Consider the following 16,692-nt stretch of genomic DNA (forward strand, 5'->3'; position numbering starts at 1 on the left):
ATAGTAGGCTAATAATGATGTTTTCCTTAGCAAGCACCACAAAAAATGGTCCCAAACCACTCCTCAACAGTGCAGAGTGTAGACAAGTTATACTGAAATTCTCCAGAAAAAAAAAAAAAAAGCACATCTAACTGCTCGACCTTCCCTCAAAAGTTTAGCATCGAAAGTTAAAGACTGAGAGTTTGAGCTCATCTTTTCAAATATTCCTTCCCATGTCATTTTAGCCCTTTTTCTTCAAACTGTTCTTCCCTGACACTTTTCATCTGTCAGCATTTCCCCCAAAACACGGCCCGTATCGAGCCTGACAATTTGATTCGGAGTCAAATCAGTCCGTTCGCTCTGACATTTTATTTCCACCTGTCCTATTCTCTCCATTTCGTCATTCTATCAATTCCTCCGGTGCTAATTCTGCCCGGTAGGTCTGGATTATGCGTAGGAAGGCATGCGTGTCAAAGGGAAATTTAGCGAGGGTAAAGACAGCCCAGATAGGAGGATGAATTAAACAGATAACGGCAGGCAGACGGAGTGAGGAAGTCGTGTCAAGCAAAACGCCTCACCAATGTTGGTCATTTTCCGTTCCGTTCTCTCTCTCCCTCTCCCCCCCTTAAGCATGACAGAAAACTATCTAAATGAATAAAAAAGTGATGAAATGACTTTGGTGCCGTGGACTTTCTGCTCTTTGACTTCCCATCTGGATTAGTGCAGGCTGAATGGAGTCTGTTTCTTTTGTAAGAACCAACACATGAGTCTGTCTGAATGTTTCTCTCTCTTTGACACACACATTCTGTACTTGATAAGAGCCATCTGAATTTGCATGGCAAATTATGTCCCGTACGACCACTTGAGCTGCCCAGATGGACGGCTCGACACAAAGGAGAGACGAGGTTATGACAAATAGATTATTCAACTGATTATTTACCTTTGCTTGATTCAAACTGATATGATGGGATGGACTGCTGGCCTAATATAAAGTATTTCCTTCTGTTCATATAGTGAATTTCACAGTTTGAATTTTTACATTGCAAAAGCAGTGCTATTTAACCGAACAAAACCTTTTAACCTATTTATGAATGTTAAATATCTATGAATGTTAAAAGTAAAAAGTGTTATTCAAACAGATTTGGAAAAAAAAAATTAACAAAATACAAAAAAAAAAAAAAAAAAAAAAAAAAAACACCATTCTTAATGTTTAGGGGCCAGTTGTTCAAAAAGTTTAATCTGGATCAGAATGATCTGGATTTGGAAATCCCATGTTTTGCTATCCAGGATCAGGTAATCCATCTTACTTTTGTGCTGGTTTTTCAAAGAAAAATTGGATTGGATCACAATGATCCAGATACACACTTTTCCAGATTACCAAATCTGGATTACCAGTGCTCTACGGAGCCCCTAAAGGGACATGATGATAGAGAGAATATGGGTTTTGAATTAAATATAATATTTTTGTTGGATATTTACAGCTGTTTGGGGATTGTTTTATGGCATAAATCTTTTTTTACTTTACAGTAGGTTACCGAAAGGCTAAATATGTAAATTAATGTCTACTTCTAATTTATTTAACAGTTAAACTAATCAAGAGCAAAATAAAAAAATGTGTATGTATATTACATGATATAAATGTTGTATTTTTTGACCAGTTTTAAAGTTTTACTACATTTTCCTCCTGGAATCCACCTTGAAATCCTACCCCCTGTTGGGATCAGGATAATCCTGTTTTTTTGGATCAAAGTTATACAAATCCTACAACACAAACTGAAGGTTTGATCCAGATTAAAACTAGGATTGGATTCCGTGATCTAATCTGATTTCAGAATCCCTTTTTCCTTTTGAACCACCCATTTTCAAGATTTGATCCAATCCAATGGCCGAAATCCGATCAGATTACTTTTGAACAACTGGCCCTAGGTGTTTAAATGATTATGAAAAGGCCCCATGAATTTAAGCGACAACCCTGCCTACACTATCAGTAAGCAATCTTATTTGATTCTTCCTTGTATCATGAATCACAAGTATGAGAATGGTGCGACAGATGCTCTAATAGCATCTTTCATGTAAACTTCAGAGGCAAAAATCAGGTTACAGCTGAGAAGTTTGATTCCTTCGGGAGTTCATTCAAACTGTCCATTTCAATAAATCGACTCAAAACTCTGATTCATTTGGGCTACTTGTTGGCTTCATCACTCAAAAATGTCCCCATGAGGCATTTTAATTGTATTATGAAGTTTATCAAAAACATGTGAAGTTAAACATTGCTGTTAAATACTGTGTATTGTTATTATCAACAAAAATAAATAAATCTAAATAATTTGTCATGAAAAAAATTGTACAGATTATATTTCATTTTTACTTTTAGTTCCTGCATTAAATGTTTTAAAGTCTAATTTTGATGTTCTCCTTGACAATATAAACAATGATTGATTATTTATATTGAAATAATGACAATGATTATGATTATTTATATTAAAATAATATCATTGAAATAATGCTTCCTATACAGAAGGGGTGGTGAACTCCGGTCCTGGAGAGCCTTAGTCCTGCAAAGTTTAGCTCCAACCCTGATTAAAAAAAACACACCTGCCTATAGTTTCTAGCAACCCTTCGGGCCTTGATTAGCTTGTTCAGGTGTGTTTGATTAGGGTTGGAGCTGAACTCTGCAGGACCGACGTTAGCCACCCCTGATATACAGTATTGACTGCTACTGACTGTGTGCAGTCAGTAGGGGGCAGTCATGTCTCACAGTGATTCACTGCGAGTGAACAAGAACGGCTGTAAACATAGCAAGGATAATGTGGCCTTGCTTCATTACTGAACACTGACAGAGGTTTCTCCAGCACAAGAAACTCTAATTACTGTTAATTGTCATTATTGGAGCCAGACCCATTTAATTCCAGAGGACCTCTCTCATACTAGAGAAGAAAATGTTACAGACAAAACCAGCAATTTTCCCAATGCACACATGTATATTCAGACAACTTGATTGACTGCCTGATTGAATTTTTCCATTGACTTGTCTTTCAGAGGTGTCTGTGACAAAGGTGTCTGACTGTGAAGTCTTCATCGATCATCTTGCACCTCAGACCTGCAGCAGCCTGCTCAGCTTTGTAGGGTTTCGTACTGCTTTAGCCCTTCTAAAAAGGTGCTTTCACACTAACAACTAGGGCTGCACGATTAATCGCATGCTATTCTCACGCGCATTTCGTCAGTAAAGCCGGTTCCCTGATTACCGCTAAATCGCCATCACCTGCTTTCAAATGAAGCGGCATTTAATAGACAGAGCCGTAGGTCACTGAAAAGCCACGCAATATCGCGTTCATATCGCAGATGAATCGCCTGCGATAATGAACGCGATATTGCGTGGCTTGTCCGTGAACTACGGCTCCGTCTATTAAAAGGCGCTGCGTTTAAAAACAGGTGATGGCGATTTAGCGGTAATCAGGGAACCGGCTTTACTGACGAAATGCGCGTGAGAATAGCATGCGATTAATCGTGCAGCCCTACTAACAACGGTTTAATCACTGGCTGTTGTTTGCAAGTAGGCCTTTCCCAGAGACTAAACCATCCAACACTACCAGGAGATGAATCACATGAGCTCCACTGTCTTCACACTAGCTGTGATAGTTTCCAGTCACTTTGTCTCTGCAAATGAGTGAACGCCCCTTACTTCACTCAGTCCACTGTTTTAAGGTTATTAAAACACAATAAGAGCTGTTTTTCCTGACAGGAAGCTCCAAGTACAGCCAATAAACAAGCTTTAAACAACCTGGAAGACTCTGATGCCATCTGGCAAAAGGTTCTATGGTCTGATGAGACCAAAATTGACCTTTTTGGACTGAACTCCAAGCGCTATGTTTAGCGAAAACAAGCACAGGACACCACCCAAAACACACCATACCTATTGTGATGGTGGTGGCAGCATTATGTTGCGGGGGTGTTTCTCTTCAGTGGGGACTGGGTGATTGGTCAGGACTGAAGGGAAAATGGATGCCTCCAAGTACATCCAAATTCTTGAGGAGAACCTGCGTCCCTCTGCTAGACAGCTGAAGATGGGCAGGTCATTCACCTTCCAACACGACAATGACCTTAAACATACCGCCAAAAGGACAACGCAATGGCTTAAGGATAGGAAGGTGAATGTCCTTGAGTGGCCAAGTCAGAGCCCTGACTTAAATCTGATCTTAAATGGACTTGAAGAGAACAGTTTATTGTCACTCACCAAAGAATTTGACTGAACTTGAGCAATTCTGCAAGGAAGAATGGGCAAATATTCCCCATTCTAGGTGTGCAAAGCTAGTACAGACATATCCAAAAAGATTAATGGCTGTAATTAAAGCAAAAGATGGGTCTACGAAGTATTAAATCAGGGCACTGATGACTTTTCCAACCCTGTTATTGTAGTTTTTCAGTTTTTTTATTAATTTTCAGAACTTTTGCCTTTTTAAAAAAAAAAATAAAGTTGGAAAAATTGTAAATAAAGCTCTTTTTTTTTGGAATGGGTTTTGATTTCAGGCTGTGCGACAAATAAAGTAACTATTTCAAAGGAGTATGATGATTTTCTATAGGCACTGTATATACTGTATGTGGTCCTGGTAAACCCTACATTATGGAGACAATAAGGATGGCTATACCAGAAATAATTGACCTTGTGGGACCATGAGGAAAACAGATCATAAATCATATAGAGAGATGTTTTTTGAAAAGGCAGAAAGTTTTATGTGATGGATAGGTTTAAGGGTAGGGTTAGAAGATAGAAAATACAGTTTGTGCAGTATAAAAAATTGTCTATAGAAAGTCCCCATAAAACATGGAAACCAAATGTGTGAGCATGTGTGTAGAAATATTAAAGGTGCCCTCGAATGAAAAATTGAATTTATCTTGGCATTGTTAAATAACAAGAGTTCAGTACATGGAAATGACATACAGTGAGTTTCAAACTCCACCGTTTCCTCCTTTTTATATAAATCTCATTTGTTTAAAAGACCTCCGAAGAACAGGCGAATCTCAACATAACACCGACTGTTACGTAACAGTCGGGGTGTACGCCCAATATTTGCATATGCCAGCCCACGTTTCCAACATTATAAAAGGCATTAGACAAGGGCAGCCAGTATTAACGTCTGGATCATCAGACTAGGTAAGCAAGCAAGAACAATAGTGAAAAATGGCAGATGGAGCAATAATAACTGACATGATCCATGATATCATGATATTTTTAGTGATATTTGTAAACTGTCTTTCTAAATGTTTCGTTAGCATGTTGCTAATGTACTGTTAAATGTGGTTAAAGTTACCAACGTTTCTTACTGTATTCACGGAGGCAAGAGCCGTCGCTATTTTCATTTTTAAACACTTGCAGTCTGTATAATGCACAAACACAACTTCATTCTTTATAAATCTCTCCAACAGAGTAGCATTAGCCGTTAGCCACGGAGCACTATCAAACTCATTCAGAATCAATGTAAACAATATAACAGTATACAATACTCACATAATCTGACGCATGCATGCCGCATGCATGACGAACACTTTGTAAAGATCCATTTTGAGGGTTATATTAGCTGTGTAAACTTTGTTAAGGCACTGTTCAAGGTAAGCGCGAGCTCTATGGGCGTGGACCACGGGATTTAAAGGGGCCGCAGCATAAAATCGGCGCGTTTATAATAATGCCCCAAAATAGGCAGTTAAAAAAATTAATAAAAAAAAATCTATGGGGTATTTTGATCTGAAACTTCACAGACACATTCAGGGGTAGGGATGGGTACCGAAACCCGGTATTAAATTGACCCCGGGGCTAAATTTTGAAAGACCGGTGTATCGATAAGCTCTGACGTTAACGGTTCTGCTATCGGTACTGGAGAAATTATGAAAAAAATACACGTACATTTATTATTGCTATATAGACATTATCTTGCGAATACTATCTCGCCAGAGTCGCCAGCTGTGTCTGTATGCAATAATATTAGGACATTTGTCTATGGTGCATTTTTGCTTTCGCAACCCAGAAGAGAGATCGCGCTCACGCAGTTACAGCACGCACAGCCGCTCACATGAAATCCCTGTTTAATGGTGACGATGGAGGAGAGAACTAAACAACTAAACGTCTGCTTACACTTTAGGTCTGTGATATTATGCTTATTTTATTTTTGATTTCGATTTTGGCTTCCAAGTATCATCAGAAAGAAGATTTCTGAGGTAAAACTATTAAAAACTATCCACGGTTCGTCTACCACCCCTTTATTCTATTCACAGCTGCGCACGTTCATTTCTCCCTAAACCCAAACTTAACGTCAGAATCAGCACAATCGGTGATTGTTGTCTTTACTGTTGCTAAATTGCAGTAAATGTTTGATAATTATTATCAACGTTTTAAAACGCTGAAAGCACAATAATCCGCGCAAGAGACGCTGTTCCTCAGGCTGAATTGTGTGAGGCTGAAAACGGGTCTCTAATAGACAAACAAATTACACTTTGGGCTTCAGGTGCACGTCGAAACGATCAAATACACACACAAATATGTTAAAATGACCGGATTGGAGCGTGTTTAGCTACTTAAACGCAGTTTATATCGTAAGTGTAAATGAACAGCTGGGAGAAAATCCGATGTGTGTTAATATCTATTGTCTTAAAGTGACAGCAGTCACAACATTTATTCTGATGATTGTGCCATCAATGCTAATCAAACAACAAAATGCAAAGAGAAAATCACTCAGCGCTTCTTCTGGATATAGTTATCCTTAATAAGCATTAATCTATTAATTTATACTGTGAAAACCATCCAGTGTTATTTTACATTTGGTTACTTTACTTAGATTTCTTTTATAGGCTAGGTCTATATTACCTGAACACATGAACAAATGAAAGCACTTTATTTCATTTGTATCTTTGTTTTATTGTATTTGTCAGTTTGTTTTACTCTTTGTTCATGTTCTTACTGTATCTTACATAAAACACCAAAAATGCCGGACACTATATAATATAAAGCAATGTTAATTCAGCTCTTATATATATATATATATATATATATATATATATATATATATATATATATATATATATATATATATATATATATATATATATATATATATATATATATATACATATAAACAAAAAGTACCGATAAGAATACCGTTAAAGTACCGTATCGATAAGCAGTATCGGTAAGAGTAGTAATATCGTTAAAACCTTAACGATACCCATCCCTATTCAGGGGACACCTTAGACTTATATTACATCTTTTAAAAACATAATCTAGGGCACCTTTAACATTTCCGGATTGTTCAACGGCTCCAGCATCAGCCACAGAAATGCTTTATTTTGCAGTTTGATAGATGGGATGCACAGACAGAGAAGGCTTTATCTTGGGGAAATCCCTCTCTAGAGAGACTTTGAAAGTTGACAATTCTGACATGTTTACGTGTAAATGCCAGCGTGGGGTTTTCTGACAGCTGCTTCTGTTCCTTCAAAAGCAAAAACACAGTCTGTACTGTGTAAATCTCACAGGAACTTAATTCAGCTGTTTTTTTATTTTGTTTTTTTGTTTTTTTTGTCACCACAGCTAAAAAAAAAAATTACAGAAAAAGGCCAAGCAAAGACCATCTGTTCACAAGCAAACATATTCCGATATGACTAAACCCAGCTAAAACCAGTGTTTTGCAATGGTAGCTGGTTTGTTGCTGGTTCAAGAGGGTCTATTAGTTGGTAGCCCAGTTAGTTGACCACCTAAACTGTTGGCAAATTCATTTTAAGCTGATTTTAGCTGGATTTTTTAGGATGGGTAGATTCAAATTATGTCACCTCTGAAGTGCCAGATGATTTTCATGATCTGACAATTTCTCTGACCGCACATCAGAGTTCAGACCCGATGAGAGCTGGGACACTCTTGTTCTCCAGCGATGGGGACTCTTTTTCTTTTTTTTCAGATATAACAGAACTCATTTCAGAGTGAGGCAGCAGTAATGAGACGCCCTTTTGATGTGGAAATCCTGCTGGCATGGGAAAGTCTCTGATACAGTCTCCGCTGTCATCCTCAGGTGCAGCGGCTCTCCCTATTGGACACCGGCAGTTTATCTCTTAGTCGCCACACGAGGCTTCTTGAAAGGAAGGAGACGGCAATTATGCAGACTTGTGACCCAATTAAAATGATTCAAAAGAATACAGAGCCACTCCAGTCAGCAAAACAAAGAGTCTTTTTAGTTTGAGTTTACACCTCATGTAATGGCCTCTCATCGCTCAAAGAATTAACGGATGCTTTTGACGCACCTTGGAGACACTTAGTGACATAAAATGAATCAGTAAGCCGGAAATGGAGCTAGAATGTTATGCTGGACAGAAAGCCCTAAAGGAATACGTACAGGATTCTAGAATTTGAATCATGTTCTGATGGATTTCCATTATAGGATCAGTTCCAAATTACAATACGTTCCAATAGGAATTTTATTTTATACACATACTTTTACACCAGTAACTGCAGATAATAAAAGTACATTGTAGAAAATTCCAAGGATTATCCCAGCCGGCAAAGCTGTTCTAAAATAAAAAGAGTATGCCGTATTTTATATTCCACAGCTATCACATAATCTCAAGCAGAAGTATTTAATACATCTTCAGCATCTTTAATACATCTTCAGCAGCAGCACTTATGATTTAAGTAAGATCAGTAATAAAACACATGATACGGATATTAACTTAAGCTCTGAGTTAATGTCCACAACATTTAATTCACTGTGTCCTAAGTAATTGGATTGCGTACACCGTCTTGCACTCAATAGGTTGAGCATCTATTAATCAAAGCATAATTGTGCACATTTCCCAGATAAATGGCGCTGCTTCACGTCCAGTCATGTACAAATGAGTCAATCCTGGCACATTCATTTCTTATCTAGCTGAACTCATTCGAGTCGCATAATGGCGATAAATAATAGAGGTAGGAGTTTATGAAATGGGATATTCTGAGAAGGAAGGAGAGCCTTTTAAAGCTGTGCAGAAGGGATCTCTGAGGAACTGCGATCATGTCCCTGCTAAATGACTCCAATAGCAGGTAGAATGAGGCCAGGAAATGTGACTATTTCTTACTGACTTCCACTGAAATTGAATAGCTTCAACATGCTTAACTACGGACATAAACTGCAACTAGCTGTGAATACCCATGTAATTGGAGCTGTACGTGGCTGTGTTAATATTTAATGAGTGCTTATGTGGGCTGTATATTAGTGTCAATGAGCAGCTCAGATTTTTCAGGACTAAACAGAGAAAGTGCTGTCAGACTTGCTCCTTTCAGCTCTGACAAAAGACACTTAAATGTAAACAGTACGGGAGTAATTATTTGCTCTTACAATGATTAAATTTAAATCTTTACTAAAAAAGTGGTCACATTTGGTACAATAAAGTTGGGACAATTTACTAAAAACACTAAAATAGCTGCACAAATAACATGGATTTTAGGTTAAAATATGAATGTACAAAGGAAAATGTATTTTTAAAAGAAAAAAATATTCCAATTATGTTGCAATTATATGAATGATCAGGTTTTGCACAAACTTATGGAGTTATATATACAGAATTTCTAAATTAATATTAAATTATAAATATATTTATATATTTCAGAGTGTATGTTTTATTGGAATGCAAATTCGATATTTAAATAATAATAATAATTCATAAGCCCTATTTGGACGATATTTTTTTCTCATGTGGACGTCTGTAAAAATAAATTTGCATGGCACCTCAGTGATAAAACTATACATAAATAAATATAAATAAATTAATATTTAATGTTATAATAATATCCTACTTAAAATTAGGAAGATATTTATGAAATAGAAATTATACGTATATATATATATATATATATATATATATATATATATATATATATATATATATATATATATATATATATATATATATATATATATATATATATATATATATATAGTCAAACCAAAATTTATTCAGCCACCTTGAACATTTCATTTATTAACACAGTTTATTCACTATAGTTTAAAAAATGGAAATAAAATATGACAGGATCTCAGAGTTAAACTGTGTCAGAAAAAAAATTATCTTAATTTTGTCAGATAACACTTAAGCAAAACATAGTCAGGTCAAAGTGTCTGAATAATTTTTGGTTCCAAATTTATCAATTTTACTGGTAGTCCACTGTATGAAGTATTTTTGGGTATAATATGTCACAGTTTACTTTATTTTGCTATCCTCACTTACATAAATGAACTATAGTGTCCTGCACCCACTAGTAAAAATATATCAAAAATGTCTGAATAATTTTTGGTTTGACTGTATATATATGCCACCAGCATAACCAAACTTAATTGGCAAAATAATGATTGTTTTCATTGTGTCTGGCTAATTGGGATGATAAAATGAACAGAGTAATGTGGTGATACAGCTACAGTCTGAATGCTTTATATCTGCCTCTAGCTATCAGCATTAGGATGGAGCTGGTATATGTGCCTCACACACCCTCTCTCTCAGCTGATGACTCACCAAAACTGCTGCCACTTCTCCTCTTCAAAGACTTCCTCTGGGATCGGATCGATCAGCACCAGGTCAGACACTTGCCTGAAGAGACAGAGAGACAGAGTGAAAAGACCACACAGAAGATGCTTCAAGAGCACACACATCGAGTGAGCTCATCCTGTAACCAGGGAGAAATGAACAGTGTCTATCGAGTGAGATGAATGGGCTCAGAGCTGCAGAAGGGACAATATTTTCAGTCCTTGGGCGCTACAGGGCTGACACAGCTGAATATATGGGTCTTAAAGCAGCACATCAGAGCAGATGAAACGTTAAATCTGTCAGATAGAGGATTGGAGTGCGAGCGTGTGTCGAAAGGTCGGTCCCATTCTGCCCTAATGGATCTTTTTCTCATGGTAGGTATAAATGCCTGGAAGAAAAACCCTGATAGGCCTATACAACACTATACTGAACATGCAATTCTGTGGTGGTATCAAACTTCCTGACATGTTCAGATATAACTGAATGATTGTTTCCATACAGAACGAGGTGACTTACGTGTCATGGATGTGGCTGTAGAACCTGCCATTGAGTGTGCCCAGCTCAGAGCCAATCAGAATGAAAGGTGTGGCTATATCTGCAGCCTTGACCAATCGATGAAGGTCATCCACCATCCTGAAGGATAAAAGAGGAGAGACAGGTCAGGAATGAGCGCAGGTTTGTGCCAGTGAAGTCTAGACATGACTCATCTGACAGTTCATTAATCACCAGGACACATTATGACACACATGTCCATACACCACCAGACGCGACGCCCACTGTCCCAGACTCCTGCTCAGATTTTAAAGCGGTCAGTGATGTTACGTGAAGGACAAACTGACCTCAAACCAGAGGCTGACATACTAAACTAATAAGCACTGTGTACCATGAGACTCTAATGGGTTTTATTTCTGACATCCTCATTAACTAAAAGGCCATGAAGATTCAGTGAGCGCCGAGTGACTTACTGCCGTATGTCTTTGAGATGTGCAGGGGGCAAGAAATTGGTCAAGAAAATTTAGAGACTGACCGACATTGCTTTTTCAGATTGCTATCAGTACAGATTCCTTTTATGTTTAGTTGTATGATAAACAATATAAAGATCTAATATTTAATATGTTTTATTCCTGTTTTTGGAATAATGATAATAGTAATAATAACAATTATTATTATTATTATTATTATTAATTCTAATGATAGCAATTATAATTATAACATTTATTTATTTATTTATTTATTTATTTATTTATTTATTTGTTTGTTTGTTTGTTTGTTAGTCAGTTATAATAATAATAATAATAATAATAAACAATTTTTGGAATAATGATAATAGTAATAACAATTATTATGATTATTATGATTATTATTAGTAGTATTAATTCTAATGATAGCAAGTATAATTATAACAACAATTATTTATTTATTATTATTATTATTATTACAATTTTGGGAATAAGGATAATAGTAAAAAATAATTTCTATGATGATGATTATTATTATTATGATAATTATAAGAACAATTGTTATTATTGTTGTTGTTGTTTTGTTGTTATTTATTCTAATTATGGCAATTATAATTATAAGAACAATTATTTATTTAGTTATTAGTTGTTGTTATTATCATTATTATGATAACAACAATTATTATATTTATTATAACTATTATAATTATAACAACAGCAATTACCACTTATTTATTAGTTGTTGTTGTTATTATTATAATATTATTAATATTATTATTATCGCTGTTTTTTATGCCGTGTTATTTATGTAAACATTGTTTTTCAATCAAATGATCACAAATTTATTTTCATGTTTGTTTTGGAATACGTCTAATAATTAAGTACACATTTCTGGTGTTAAGTTCAAATTCAGTTGAAAATTATTATTCATTATAAAAATATCTAGTATGGTAGTATGCAGAGTCAATAAGTCTAAGAACAAAACAACATGTCCTTCTCAAAAAAAGGAAACTTACAATTTACTATTGGCTTTCCTTCAACAGCAAATGAAATCCAAATGAAAAGGTTTCAATAAAGAACAAAAGGGACGATCATCAAAATATTTTCGCTCCCAGCTTATTGAACTTTAGTAAAATTGATATCTTGCCTTGAAGCTTGCCATCCGGCTGCTTTTAGAGGCCAGACAGAATAGAAAAAAAGACCACTGATAACCAACTACCCTGTCCTCTCTCTACACATCACTTATTGCACGAAGAAATGCAACATGTGACAATGTCAACAGCAACAAGATAAGAGTGACTCCACATGTAGGATGAAAAAAACCTGAAAGCAAGACGTCTTGTTGCCAGAGGACAAGGACAAAGACAAAGACATCTCTCTCCTACAGCGCTGATTGAAAAGTAGAGCGGGACATTGTCAAGGACATAAGATTGCAGAAACTGTTTATGTGTATCAGGGCTGTTTCTTTGTTTTCAGATTTACTACACAATATAACCATACAATGTGTATGTGGGCAAGTACACTACAGTACAATTTTCTTTTTTAAAGAAATATATACTTTTGATCTATTTAATGCATGATTGCTAAATAAAAGTGATAATAAAGACATCTAAAATGTTACAAAAGATTTATACTTGAAATAAATGCTGTTCTTTTCAATTTTCTATTCAGTACAACTGCTTTTAACACTGATAATAAAAAAAAAAAAAATGGAGCAGCAAATCTGCATATTAGAATGATTTCTGAAGGATCATGTGACACCGAAGACTGGAGTAATGATGCTGAAAATTCAGCTTTGACATCACATGAATATATTACATTTTAAAATGTATTAAAACAGAAAACAGTTATTTTAAATTGTAATAATATTTCACAATATTTTACTGTATTTTTGATCAAATAAATGAGAGCATTAAAAAATAAATATTTCTGTCCCCAAACATTTGAACTGTAGAGTATAAATAATTAGAAAAGCATAAGACTCAAGTGTCAATATTTGACCACTGTTACAGAATAAAAATTTTATAGTGATGCCAATTTCATGAATTGTGTCTGGAGGTCAACTTTTATTTATGAACCATGACTTTGGTAAAGTTGGTTTTATATTCGCACATTCGGACATCCGTATTCAATAGCCTTGTCAATCACACTACATTGGACATTCAGTGGACATTCACAAGTAAATATGCCATTAAAACAATACTTGCCTATTTTGATCGACTGTGAAAAATGTTTTAAGTTGACAATCGTTGGTTGTCAATATCATGTCGCTGCTTAAAATTCGCAAACATTAATTTATTGCACATTTATTGGAAAGTCTGAATTTATCAGAAGTCCGAATGTGCGAATATAAAACCAACTTTACCGAAGTTGAACCATGGTGGAGGAACACATTATTTCCCTGAATGCTCTAATTCATCTTATCAAATTTCAATGCCAATGAAGTTATTTGAAAAAAAAATGCAATGGACATTTTTTTGGTCCTGTTACACCAACAATGTTGAAAAACTGTTTAACTTCAGACTAAGACACTTTCATACCTTCCAGTGGTTGATATTCCCCACACTTTCTCTGTGCCTGTAGTTTCATTCTGCAGGGTTCTTCGGCTAAAACCCAGACCGACTCTGTCATAGGTGCACACCTAAGAAACAACAGATCACAGATCATCAAGTGTCATGAAAATGAGAGCAGAAGAAACCTCAACTGACACTCATAATTGATCAATTCTTTAGGAAACTTAATCTACAAATAAAGTGTGCATTAAAACCACTGTAAAATTTACAAAGTTGCATAATTTCACCATCAAAATCATCAGTTCATCTTTATCATCGATCATCGCAAATGTTTGTAATGCAGTCACTGTAATGCATTTTGAATCTCCAGCACACCAAAACAGTAGATTTGTGATGAGAAATCAAGGTTTGACAGCATGTCGCAGAAAAGCTTCACTGCCTCACCTTACTAAAGCACATGCATTGAAAGCTGAAATCATGTATCTTTGCTGGAGATGAAGAAAAATCAATAATGTCTTTATGGCCTTTATGTTCTCTTTGGACTCAAATCAATGAAAACTCTGGTGCTGGCTTGTTTATTTAATGTTGTACATGACTGCAGTGAAATGCTTTCTCTTATCATCTCGTTAATGAAAGAGATTGCATTATATCATTCTAAACAGAAAGCATACATAAAACTTCCCAACTACCTGACAGATATCACTGAAATAGGAGTTGTAAGCTTGTGAGTTATGCAGTATGTGACGAGAACAAGACTGGGCAACAGTAAAGTCATAGTCAACACATCAAGTACTGATCAACTGTGCTGTCCTCGCTGACGGCAAGAAGAAACTAACATACAGTACTGTACAGTACAACATGTCATTCAATTCGCATATGAATTACTCAATTATTGATTCAGTCAAATCATACGCAAGAGTCATTGGGTCTCATTCACATAAGAGTTGAAAACTTGTGTATGAATATTCTCACAAACAAAACATGATACACCAATAACTTTTGTACTATAATTTATTCTAATACATACTGTACAAAAAAAATGGCAAAATGTGTTAACCCCCTAGTGCCGCCATGGGAAATGAATGGGAAATGGGCAAAAATACGAAAATACACATTCATATGTTTTCAAACGTCCAGTACTCCTGCTGGCAGTTTGTTTAAACTGACCTTTGTTGATAATGAAAGACTCTCTTGCACATGGTACCAAACATCTGAAGACATTCCCGCTGGAGCATCAAGAAAAACTGAAACACAAATGAAACATCACTTTCACTGTGCACAACTGACAATATAAAGATCAGATTTTTCATTTTTGAATGAACTTTTATTTTAACCTACCAACTGGTCTTCCATATCCTTTGCACAACAGATGGATCTGTTGGCCGAGGCCGATATCAATCAGCTGAGCACCTGCAAATAGAAAGAAATCTTAAAACAAATGAGCTAAAAAACAAACTTTCAGTGGTTAGCAAACTGCACATGATCCTAAAGTCTTCCTGAAGAGATGAAGAGGTCTCACTTGTGGGTGACAGCACCTGCCCCTCTCTCTGCAGTGAGGCGTAGTTCAGGAAAGCTGGAGTGAAGATGATGAAGAGCAGAACCTTCGTCCAGAAGGATACAACAGCCCAGCAGCTCCTCTGAGAGACAGTCACATGAGGAACAGCAGAGTCCTCTGATGTCTGTGGGTGAGCAGATCACATGACATGAAGAGGTGACAACATTGTCCAGGGACAGGGTATACTCCAACAAAAACTACTTAAAAACGTTTAATGCAGTTTTTAGGCCTGATACACCAATAAATTGACCATTTTTAGATTTTCTGCATCATCTGATAACCCTTCTATCAGTTTCAAAATTTAACAGCCATGGCAACATTCATTTTAATTTTGCAAACATGCAACCACAATTTTTAATTATTACATTTTAATTTCTTTATTATTATTCTTCATTATTATTTATTACTTATTATGTGTGTTTATTATTAAGAATGGAATATTAAAGTCATACAGAACGGTGTATTTACAAAAAAAAATGGTTACAAATAGAAATACAACGATTCTTTGATTTACACCATTGCGATAGTACTCAAAGGGTACTTCAAAATATACCATGGTAATACCAAAGTACAGAAACATGACGTTGCCATGGCACCATGTCCAAAAAAATACCTTTGGTACTACAGTAAAAACCTTACAGTCTATGGTAAAAACGCACATTCAGCCCATGAGTTACAGAGTTCACTGTGTTTCATCACCTTCTTTCTGTCAGGTTTGACACTGTCCGCATCTTCTCGTCCGTTTGTCTTTCTGCGCAACATTTTCTGATAATTTTTCACTCACATGAAAGATAACATATTATATTTGTATGAATGAGCGTCAAATACAGCATGGAGACACTTCCGCATTGACGGGGACCCATTAGGAGCCAAACGCGTTTCGTTAAAGCTTATCCGCGATGAGAGCATTTCAGCTTAAGAAAATTTATGCTATTCATTTAAGTACTAAACTACTATGTGACCGTATGTTTTGTGTATAATTATATTATTATACACTGAGCGTTTTGATTGTTTAGTTAGGCCTATTAAATTGTCAAAATGTAAAAAATAAAACAATAATTAAAAACCGGTTTGCCTATTATTAGACACTTAAAAATTAAAATCACTTTCATTTTATGGAACAGAGGAAGTCATTTATTTTTATGTTTAT

At 35.6% G+C, this 16,692-nt stretch overlaps 1 protein-coding gene across 1 annotated transcript in view; it reads right to left on the bottom strand.

Annotated features, from left to right (window-relative positions):
* The window catches only part of si:dkey-122a22.2, a 30,530-nt gene extending 14,093 nt beyond the window's left edge, over positions 1-16,437 (bottom strand). The window contains exons 1-7 of the mRNA XM_048211542.1: positions 16,242-16,437; positions 15,507-15,666; positions 15,326-15,397; positions 15,155-15,231; positions 14,015-14,115; positions 11,032-11,148; positions 10,504-10,578 (exon numbers count right to left, since the gene is read on the bottom strand). Coding sequence (XP_048067499.1) covers positions 10,504-10,578; positions 11,032-11,148; positions 14,015-14,115; positions 15,155-15,231; positions 15,326-15,397; positions 15,507-15,666; positions 16,242-16,304 — 665 coding nt within the window. The 5' untranslated portion in view covers positions 16,305-16,437. The remainder of the gene's footprint in view (positions 1-10,503; positions 10,579-11,031; positions 11,149-14,014; positions 14,116-15,154; positions 15,232-15,325; positions 15,398-15,506; positions 15,667-16,241) is intronic.
* Positions 16,438-16,692: the final 255 nt, after the last annotated feature.

This window comes from Megalobrama amblycephala, linkage group LG13 (assembly GCF_018812025.1).
Source record: "Megalobrama amblycephala isolate DHTTF-2021 linkage group LG13, ASM1881202v1, whole genome shotgun sequence".
Classification (NCBI taxonomy): domain Eukaryota; kingdom Metazoa; phylum Chordata; class Actinopteri; order Cypriniformes; family Xenocyprididae; genus Megalobrama; species Megalobrama amblycephala.